General features: G+C 39.9%; 1 protein-coding gene across 1 annotated transcript in view; it reads left to right on the plus strand.

Moving 5' to 3' along the window:
- The window catches only part of KCNQ1 (potassium voltage-gated channel, KQT-like subfamily, member 1), a gene marked incomplete at its 5' end in the record, with an annotated part of 24,418 nt that extends 17,824 nt beyond the window's left edge, over positions 1-6,594 (plus strand). Inside the window, one exon of the mRNA XM_010151346.1 lies at positions 6,470-6,594. Within this exon, the coding sequence (XP_010149648.1) occupies positions 6,470-6,594 (125 nt within the window). The remainder of the gene's footprint in view (positions 1-6,469) is intronic.
- Positions 6,595-11,467: the final 4,873 nt, after the last annotated feature.

Genomic DNA, 11,467 nt, shown 5'->3' on the forward strand with positions numbered 1-11,467 from the left:
TGCAGACCACTGCAGTGGTCATATTTGTCATTTCTGCCTGACAGAAGAGCTGCTGTCTCTGAGGCTGGTGCATATATTCCCTAATTCTGCAGCTGATGGAAACTGTAGGGATTAGCTGTCAGCTTTTCCACATGAAATTTACCCAAGATGTGTCAGTATTGTGCTTGTACCTCAACCAAAAAGGGTTGACACGTCTTGGCTGCACTGAACATAGTCTGATACATGAAACCATCATGTGCTCCTGCCATCTGCTCGGTGGAATAGGCTGAGAATCAAGTTTTGAAAGCAGAAGTACTTAAGATAAATGTGGATCCATCTGTATTAACTGTCACTGTACAAAATGGTACAGTATGAGGAAAAAGAAGAAAGGATTTTGATAGTCACATTATAATGAATAGCTTAGTTGTAGTTGCTTTGACTGTAATGAACTTCCAAAATAACTCTGAATTTACAATGTGGCTTTTTTACAAATGTAGTTTTATTAGAAGTCTTTAATGTGTATTGCTTAAACTTTGGCAGCAAGAATGAGGTTTAATTTTTAAGATGTGTTTTATTGATTATAGATACCTTAAGTACTTACGCTTTTTTTCTCCTCAAAAATTTGGCTGACCTGATTAAATTTAATGACCTTTGAAATAAGATGGCTATGTGGGCTGGCACCAGGCATATTTTAGTCCAAGCAGAAAGTCTCACCTGCCATGTACTTTCTGGTACGCTTCCATCTTGTCTTGTTCTGTTACGTCCCTGCTTTTCCACTCTTGGCCTCTGTTAAGGAATGATTGTGAATCGAACCTGGTGGAAGAAATGACATAGCTGTTAAAAGGTGGACAAGTACCAAGTTTAGTCTGTGTCTCAGGCTTTGAGTACAGACACCTCTCTTCAAAACAACCCAATGAATGAACTGCACAGTTGCTTAGATTTGTAAACTCCCACCTTTTATCACTAAGTCTCTGAGTTGATTAAAGGACAGTATGATTTGCAGGCAGCCTACTACTGCCACTTCAAAAATCAGCTCTATAGCTTTCAGTAAAAGGAATTTCTCTACTTTCTTCTGACGCTTACCTTTTTTCTTTATCTGTGTTCTGCTCTCTCTAAACTGTTACAAGTATACAGGACAAACAGGAATGTTAAAATTGCTTGGTAAGTTGAGGAAAATAATTCTATCTATGGCATGCCAGCTTATGCCAATGTCATGTTTGCAGTGCTTTTCATGTGTGTCCTAGTGCCATGTAGTTTCTAAGAAATCTTCTGCAACCAAATACATTACACAGTCAAAAATGTACATTCTCACACTTACAATCACAATTTCACCTACATTTTTCATTACAAAGAAAAAAGTGAGCACTCTATATAATCTTTTTTTAATAATTGAGAAAAATTGCTTGTGTATATATAACCAATAGACAAAGACAATGTACATACAAAGTATAATCCATCCAGTAGTTATCTGAGCATATAGCTGAGAATTAATTTCTAAACAAATAGACTGGGATGGGAGAAAAATTTCCACGTTTGACCACCAGTATCCTACATTCTGAAGTACATGCATCTGTCCCTGTAAAAATGCTCTGCAGATATTTGTGAACAGATGGGGGCCCATAAATTAAATAATTTATTTTACTGTTTGTCTGGATTCTGTGATCACTTAAGCAGCTATGTAGTCCTGTGATGTTTCTAATGTGCTTGCTCAGGCACTTTCTTAACAATTGAGTGTTCCCCAAAGACTCTAGGATTAGAGCCAGGCAAAAAACCTCTGTGATTTAATGAGAGTACTTTGAGCCACCTGTAAGTTGTCTGCTGTGCACCCACTAAAGACAAGAGAGGCATCTTGTCAGTGATCAAGTGCAAGAATGCTCAGGCTTTGATTAAATTGTCTGAAAATACAAGATTCAGTTTCTCCTCTGAACCCACATGGAACACAGGTGCAGTTAAGGGGGTAAAATAGCAGAAAACAAACAGTCTCCTTGACTCCCCCTGATGGATCCTTGATTTGCCCATTTTCTGGATTCCACTTTTCTCCTGTCTTCCAAGTGGTGCGTCTCTGTTGGGGGTGACCATGGTGGAACAAGCTCAGGGGAACAGTAGGAGCCATGAAGTCACCTGTTTTACTTGAAGGAGAAATTCCTTCATCTTGGGGAAATATCAGAGGAGCTTTGCCAGCCAACATAGGCTCCGTTTCTGTTTCCTAGCCAGGCAGTGTGAGCTTGGTGGACACACGAGGTTACCTAACACTGTTCTCACAGTGACTCAAAATAAAGGAGAGACTGTATTTGTACCTACTGGAATAAGGTTATCTACACAAAAAACTGAAGCTGCTAAGTCAAATGCTCAGAAACAAGAACTTAGGAAGTACAAGAACAAAGGATGCTTATTCAGCTTTAATTTGGTCCTCAAAAAGCTTCTAGTCATATATCCGTATGCTGCTTCCTCATATTCAGTAAATTTTGGTCCTGCCTTTGGGCTGCCCGCTTACATTTATGTATTTACACTCCTGGATCCCCCATCTGGCTTCCCAGCCAGTAACCTTGTACAACCAGTGGCTTCCACCTCCTTTTCTCCCCTTCTCCTTTCTCCTGGTATCATCAGTTCAGCAAAGACCCAAGGCTAGTGTGTGCCTAACACTGACAGGCCACTTGCAAAATGAGATTTTCTTATTTTTTCAGATTTTTTTTTTTTTTTGAACTCCAATACATTAAGATTTTGAGAGTTTTTCTCTTTGCCTTAACACTAAGACTTAAACTTAGACTCTGTCCCAGTGTGTGAGTTAGTTACACTCTTAACGGTATGAACTAGAGCAAGAGGGGTCTGACCCATATGAGGTTGTATGCTTTGGAAAGGGAAACACCTGAGGAGACCCTAAAGCAGGGAAGGAAGGCATAAACACATGGATTACTTTCCTCAAAATGGGACTGGCATGTAGGGAGGAATGTCTCGCAGCAGGTGACAGTGTCCTGAAGGATGGGCTTGAAGGCACAACAATACCTCCTGTAGTGGCGATTTAACGTTCTGCTAACATGTAGTGCACACTAAAAGGTTCCTACAAACACTTCTCCACCGTAGTACATAGATATTGCAGTACAACATACTGTATTGTAGGTATGTCTGCATCTCCTCGGCTGCCTGTCTGAAGCTTTTATTGTTTTCCTGTCTCCTGTCTCTATTTCATGTGCATCTTTACTCTAACTCAGATTGTCAGCGCTCCTGGCCACCCTTTTCCGCAGACCAGCAGTCTTCCAGTGCTCCTTCCTCTCCAGGTAAAGCTCATAACATTTCATTGCTCCATCACCTTCGTTAATTACTAAATCTTTGCAATGCTCTGTCTGGAGTTGCCTACTGTGGCACAGAAAATTAAAAGTGCTGGATTTTACAGAAAGCATAGGCATGTCAGTAGAATGTAGTTTGGAAAGTTGTTTGCATTTTGAATTGCAAATGTTTAAATAAAAAAGAAAATTTTTACAGAACAGAGGTATTTTCTAAATTCATTAATTAAAACTCAGATTTTCCATGAAAAATGCTTTTATGTGGTTTAAATTTTTGGTCTGTGCTTGCAAAAGAGGAAGCGTAACATATTTTGTCTTACTAGCCTATTACTCCATGACCAGAAAAACATCTGCATCCATGTAGTATTGTATGTAAAATTGCTGTGTTGGTAACACAGAAAGCCCATCAGTAGTTTCTTGTTACTGTGTTCATGATCCTCGGTTGACAGTACATAGAAACACAATAGTTTGGGTTGCAGGGGATCTTTAAATGTTACCTAGTTCAACCCACCTGCAATGAGCAGGGGCATCTTTGACTAGATCGAGTTGCTCCGAGCCTCATCCAGCCCGGCCTTGAATGTTTCCAGAAAGTTAAGAGTTCCTGTTTTAAAGCAGGGGTTCTCAGTTTGTGGAGAGAGTGTATTTTTTGCCATTTCAAAGTAGTACCTGGCTCAGCATTATCAGTTGGATAGTCATGCCTGTTACCATAGTCGCTGCTGCTACCCATCAAAAATGGAAAAAATCAAGCTTGGGGACCCCTGAATTACAGTAAATATCCCTTGCTATACTTGTTTCTTGTTTCTTTTTACTCATTAGTCACTGAAACTGAGTTTCTGAAGCTTCCTTCTTTTTTCCCTTTAACCTACTTATTTAGAATTCTACTGTCTTTTTTAACATACCTTTGTTGAATACTGTTTTGTGAGAAAGACTCCTCTAAAGTCAAATGGCCATGAATTTATTTTTATAAATTAAAAAATACGCTGCGGCAGGATGTGCTCCCTGGTGCTCTGCTTGAGCCTTGTTTCAAAGCACTTCGTGGCAGGGAAGCTCTCATTCATGCCAAGTTCTTTTCTTGGTCCCTCCTCTTTCTCTGTGCAAGTGGGTGGCGTGGTCGAGTTTTGGAGTGGTTCCTCCTTCACGTTGGAAGCAGCAACATAATAATGAGAGTTTAAAAAGCAAAGGGCTGCACCGGTCACCAGAACAGACCAAGCTTGGTTATGATCTTCTAAGAAAATTTTCAAATGAAAAGAGAGAGGGAGATACCATGTTTGCTTCATATTAAGCAGCTGTTCCTCTCTGTGTTCAGGTAACAGCGCTTTCAGATAGGCTGAGGTTCAGCCTTGCTGCCTTGTCCCTTTTTCACTGGGCCACTCCTCCTCTCCCCCCCAAGAAACTGAAAAGCAGGAACGCGGCATGACCCAAGAACAGCCGTTTCCACAAATCAACTTCCGTACCGTGTGCTGTAGCTCCCACAAGCACAGCGTAGTGAGCGTTCAGCAAACTCTTTACATGGCTTTAGGTTCAGCTTGTCATCAGGAAAACTGAAAAGCTTGTGAGTTCCTGGAAAAGTTTCATTTGTATCTTGTAGAAATGACAACAGTGAAAATTAATTAAGTGAAAGCCAGGAGGAGTCTATTTTAAAGATGTTTTACTGCAAATCTGAATCTGGAATTATTCTGCTTGTTTCACTGCCGTGATCTTGGATGATACCTAAGTAAAATGATTAAATAACATGATAATAAAACCAAAAATAGAGAGCCAACATTTGCTAAAATTTACTATAGAATTTTCAAGAGCTGCAAGTGGCTCCTGTTTTTAATAATTAATCTTCTAGCAGTTGTCTGTCCCTTCCCCTCCTCCCTGCTCTCTGATTTCAGAGATCTTCCTCTCCTATTCCAGTTGCAGGAGAGCAGACTTTCCCACTGTGATTTTTGAATGGCCAGGTGCCTGACGATACAATAACATTTTCTCTTTTGATTATTTGTAAAATTTAAAATCCATTTCTGCCATATGAAGATATCTACTTCCTTGAGTAAAATGGTTGCATTTAAAACAAAGTTTCCTCATAACCTCACTTCTATCCCTGTTATATTCAGCTACATTTAAGCTACCTTTTTGTGCTGTATTCCTTTAGCTTTCATGTTGCATTTTGGCAGGGCAAAGTATTTTGTTTACTACAGTAGAGACTTCATAAATTACAACATTATAATGATTTAAATGAAGGATCCAGCCAGTTGCACAGATAAAAATTTCTATGCAGGTGTGATTTCTACAGAATTTTACTTGGTTTTATTCTCTATAGAATTCATTTACAGTCATGTACAAATACAGTAGTGGTTTTCTTTACGTGCAAATTTTCTGGTTTCTGTAACGAATGCTAGGACCATGCTGGAAAAAGCACTTAGGGCTCTTAATGTTAGTCTGTCAGAATTTAGGAGTCTGAATTTAAAAATGAAATACGTAATGCTCTGCCCAATTTCTTGGATGCCTGAAAGTGTTGGTATACAAGAAATTTTGCCACTAAAAATTTTCAGTATCTGAAGTTTTGTGAAATGGCCTTTCTGCCAAGGACTTCATCTTGGATGAATGGAACATCTTGCCACCTGTCTCATGTCTTGGCTCAAAGATGAGGCATCCTTGTTCCTAAGTGTGAGGGGGACAAAGGGAACCCCTAGACTGGCTCAGTGTGTGACAGGAGCTGACTGCTCACCGTGAAAACGCCTCGGATCCGTTGTTGATCTAGGCCTGATTTCTTGATCTTAGTCACAGTAATTACACCCCAGAAAGTGGTATTATAAACTGTAACATGAAGTATAGATGATATAAAAAGAAGTGATTTTGTCACTGAATTGCATTCAGGCACTGTTGCTGTACACTGGTGGTCTGTGGTACGGCTAAGTATTGTACGATAAATTTTACAACACATAAAGCTGCCTGTGACATAGATATTCTACATTCTAGTGTATAAGGAGTATGAACTAAGAAAATTAATATATTGTTTTAAGTCTTCAGCAGAAGTTGAAATTCTTCAGGTAGGAGTTAAAATTTTACTTTTCAGTATTGTTGCAGTATATGCAATTTTTTTGAGTAATTTTTTTTCAGTATTCTGTTAAAATGTATGGTATTTCAGAGATCCAAATGAGTGGTAGACCTTTCTTGACACAGCCTAATGCTATTGCTTTAACTGTTACCTGCATGTTTCCTCACAGTGAAGAAAAACCCGACGTTTTTAGATGTGAACACAGGACCCTTCATCAGGACCAACAGCTTTGCTGATGAGCTTGACCTGGAGGCTGAGACACTGCTGACCCCAATAACTCACATCTCACAGTAAGTCAAGGCTGTTGAATTGTGCATTAGTTGACTTAGACAAGAGAAGTCAATTCAGGTGGGAGGAACTGAAATATGGAGCTGATAGGGCTATCTTGGGTTTTTGCTTGAAGTTGGTGTATACTGTTCTGAGTGCTAGTAAATCTTCGTGTTGACCTAAAGAAAAGTTCACTTGGCTGTGACACAAGGCTTTGGTTTGTAGCTAATGTCTCTGGGCAGCTGGTGGTTGATAGCCTCAAGATTTTCACATGGAGGCAACGTGTGGGAGTATTTGCCTGCTGAGAATTGTGTTACTCCCTCCACCATTTTCCAGTGGAATAGCAGTAAAGTGCAAATTTTTAATATTACTTGTATGAAATACCAGCCTTTCCATCTCAGCAGCACTTTCTCTAACGGTCACCAGTGTGGAAGAAAAGATCTGTTTTGATCTTTATTACTGCTTTGTGTATATTGTGGTGGGTTGACCCTGGCTGGAGTCCAGGTGCCCACCAAAGCTGCTCTATCACTCCCCTCCTCAGCTGGGCAGGGGAGAGAAATGATAATAAAAAACTTGTGAATCCAGACAGGGACAGGGAGACATCACTCAGCAATTACTGTCATGGGCAAAACAGGCTCAACTTAGGGGAAGCTTCCAGCAGTTTCTCACAGAAGCCACACCTCTAGCCCCCCTGCTGCCAAAACCTTGCCACACAAACCCAATACATATAAAAGAATGATCTGAAATAGGCCTGTTTTTTTTTTTTTTTTAATTTTGTTAGGTTTTTTTCCTTTTAAAAGAAGATTTTCCATGTGTTTTGTGCTAAAATGTTATCTCTGGGTTCTCAGATTCTTCTAAAAAATTGAGGTTTGAAAAGATTTTTATTCAAATACCTTTAAAAAAGTCATTTTTAAATTCAAACTCCTGACATGCTTATTATTTGCCATAGTAGAGGTGTGGCAGTGTGTCCTCTAGCAGAGGAATGAAACAAATTTTCCCCCTCCTATTCCTAGAAATCTGAGGATTTCTGCAGTGAAACCACAGATGAAAATTCTTGGCATACGTGTATTTCTGAGGCACAAAATATGCAGAAATGCCTGCTGCCAATTTTCAGGCCTTCTTCCTATACAGTATAAATAGCAGAGAAGCACAAACATGCTTTTTATAGCCACTTTAGAAGAGTATTTTAAAAAAAGAAAAGGTCTGGGGGAGTATTCCCTTCCCCCAGACAAAAGGACTTGTATTTTCATCTCATTCACCTCAACGTACATACATGTGTAGGCAGAGGATTGGGGAGACTTGTATTCTGGAAGATTTCTTAGTGGTACAAGCAGAAGGAGGAAGTCATAAATTTCCTCAAGCTGTAGACGAGAACAACGGGAGCAGCAAAAGCAGATCTAGAAGTTTCCTTTGTGGAACATTTTTTTAATATTTTTACTTACCACAACGTTGCAGGCTTCCTTTAGGAGAAATAATCTTTGGTGTTAGGAGTCTTCATTATCATTTTGGATCTGGGGAAGATTTAGTTATTTCTTGTCACCTTCATTGATACATTTCAAATAATAAGGGGCTCCGAAACTTTTAGGTCCAATTAGAGTAGAAGCTGAGATTTGGGTTTTTGTGAACTACTTATGGGAGACTTTAGGATACAGGTAATCTGTATCAGCGCAAGAACCGTACCAAACTAACATACTAGTTTTAACTTACGTGTTTCTGTTTTACTTCATTTTGGTTGACATTTTTGGATGTAATCTCCCTAGATTGTTCTAGTTCATGAGTGATGGGAAGGTACAAAATGTACCATATGTGGCTTGAATTGAGTCTCTGCTAGGGGGAAAGAAAATGGAAGTCATCCTTTCTCGTAAGACTTGTGGTTTAGATTCAAATCTCAATAAATTGTTTTAAATGCATAATTGGATAAAATATCAATTGAAATGTGTCTCTGAAGCGTGGGCGCCCAAATGTTGTAGAACTTGAGAACTGTTCACTTAGAAGTGCATTTACTTTGTACGCAGTTTATTAAAAGGCCTGAAACAACACCAGATCAGCCTGTAGATACAAGGGTTTGGCAAGAAGTTAGTGCAAAGCCTGAGTTTTGTAGTGGCATTGGAGTATTGGCATTCAGGTAACAGAGACTCCCAAATATTTTGAAATTAAAAACATTCTGGTTATTTTACACTTGGGGTTGCGCATTCTGCTCGTGGTTGAGGTGGTTGAAAACAAGGTGCTGTGCTGTGTTTCACTGCGCACTTGTGTTGCTGGATGCTGAAGACCAGTCAGTTTCTAGGAATGATTTACACAAAAGCTCCTTTTTCACTCTTCATTTCAAAGCCCTAGGGAACAAAAAATTATGAGCTAGTTACACCTCTTAGTAGGACTTGCATGTTAGATGTGGGATTAAGGATCAAATTTAGAATTGTGCAATAGATAAATCTCTGTGCCACCTACCAGCTTTCTGCACAGTCAAAGTGGTTGGTCATTTTAGATCCGTGTCTCTGTGTGTTTCTGATTCAGGCTTGAAAGTGATGCTGTACCTGAGAGAATGTAGGATGAATTGTTTTGTTCTCGCGTCCCCAGTTGGGAAGCATTTTATTTCCTTAAAGCCATCATATGTACAGTGTGATCACTCCAGATTTGTTGATAAGGAAGTCAGTAACCATATGCAAGCCTAAACACAAGTACTTTACAAAAATACAGCACCAGCTATGAAAACAGATTAGTATGGAAAAGTCAAATGAAGTGCAAATATCTAGTTTCAGTTCTTAAAAGCAATTCATACTCTACCAGAGGGACAGAAGCATGAAGATAGTTTCAGAAGTGAAAGCATAATATAAACCACTTGATCTAAGGATGCCTGGATTTGGGATTCAGAGAACTATTTTCTGGTCAATTGCATATTTATTGCAATGTATGAATTAGCTTATCCATAACCACAGAAAGGTGACTCCAGAATAACCTTGAAGTTTTGAAAGTCATAAATACATATAGCATTATGTATTTACATAAGTCATAAAATGTAACAGTTGTTGCGGTTTAGCCCTCTCTGGCAATTAAGCACCAACAGTGACTCTGCTGCTCACCCCCCAGTGAGGAAGGGTCTGAGGAAAAACAAGGGAGGCTCGTAATATTAAGAACTACTTAATTATATAAATGAAACATGGAGTTACTAACAATTCAACTGCTAATAGGTAATTAAAAGAACCAAAAAATAGAACAAATGATACAGGGTCTCATCACCTGTGGACCGACACAGCAAAGAAAATCCAAATTGAGAGGGAAACCCTCCCTGAGCCCGGGAGCTGAGAACGGGGAGAAAGAACCCTCCAGCCCCCACTCCCAGGCCAATTTCTCTGACAAAAGATGCTTCTTCTCTGCTGATCACCCCAATCCCTGCTGATTTGTGCGGACGGAGACTGCGCTGCCCACCCCCAACAGCTTCCGGGTCGCGCCTGTCAGACTGCCCCGTCCCCGCCAGCGCCACTGGGGCGGGGGGACACTGGCTGGCCCGGTGGGGCTGTTTACAAGATCCTGCGGACTGGAACCAACACAACAGTTAATAAAGACGTGCAACTGCAAAGTGAGTTTCCCTTAGTGTAAAAAGACTGCCTTTTGACAGGTAGTGTAAAGCTGGCAGGGGTGTGGGGTACCCACTGTGGTACTGACAGGCAAACATTTGGCATCACTGTGTCTTAAAAAAACCCGAACGAGACAAAGTTCGTTTCCTCACTTGCGTTAGGTCAGCTTTAGGCCCTTATGACAAAGGGCTTGAGACTTCTAGGCCTCAAGTTGCCATTAAATTGAGTTTGAGGGCCCTGCTTGTGTATGCAAAAGTTGTTCCCCTTTTGTAAAGGTAGGTGCGTATTCCCACTGAATTTAATAGGACTGGGTTCGTGTCTAATAATAAAAATGCACGTGTGTTTTTGCCTTTTTTGAAGGACGTACTTCTGGCTGTAATTTAAATCTGTTTTAAAATAAATACGGTACTAAATGTAGGCCTGTTCCTGTGTAATTAGAAATGGGAAATCTTCCATGTGCAAAGATTACTGTACCAGTTAATCATTTGTCACCACCACTTTGAGGAATCAAAAGTAATAATAGAAACACTTTAAGACCTGATGTTCAAATGGGAAAGTGATGAAAATATCCTAGAACAAATCCCAGATTTGCAGCAGGTGCGTGCGGGAATCTCGAATAAAGTAGCGGTGTATGGAGGAGTGGCTGCGCTTTTCCTTCTGCGTGGGAAGTCTTATAAGCAGAATACGCAGATTCAAGCAGAATCTATAAAATTAATTGAAGGAGTTGGAAGAATGTAGTACACAGTGTGTTGTTTGAGATAAGACTTGGGTCTTCAAGTGGTTTGTTTAATGATTGTTGTGGTCTGTTCTGTTGTAAAAGTGAAATAGGAAATTAGACTGCTAGCAGCACACCTCTCCTCTGGACTCCTCTCTGTTTTCTTCTCTCTAATCGTTGTGTTCCCGAATTGCCTCCTGTTCCCTGTTCCACTTCGTTGGGTCTTTTGTTCTATTTGCATTTTAAAGCAGTGGAAAATCGATGCTACTTGTATCTGAACTTCAGGTACCAAGAGGTTCTTTCCCGTTGTTCGTAAAATTGTTCAGTTTTATCAGCTTTTTTAACTTCAAATTTGGCATTAGCTGAAGAAGCAAAATAAATTAACCAAGCTTCAAAGCATACAAACGGGAAGGAGAGGGAGAAATGGGTAGAACTGAGCTGAAAAAGGGAGAGAAGAAAAAGAACAACTCTGTCTAATATAACTTTATATACATATTTCTCACCACTTTTAAGAAGTTTCAGCAGGGCTCTGCATTCGCCAGGAATCTTTCAGAAATGCTGCTGAATCACAAAATAAGTTCATGCCTGTTATTTCTGTGGTTTCCCATTC

This window comes from Eurypyga helias, unplaced genomic scaffold, assembly GCF_000690775.1.
Source record: "Eurypyga helias isolate BGI_N326 unplaced genomic scaffold, ASM69077v1 scaffold6945, whole genome shotgun sequence".
Taxonomy (NCBI): Eukaryota; Metazoa; Chordata; class Aves; order Eurypygiformes; family Eurypygidae; genus Eurypyga; species Eurypyga helias.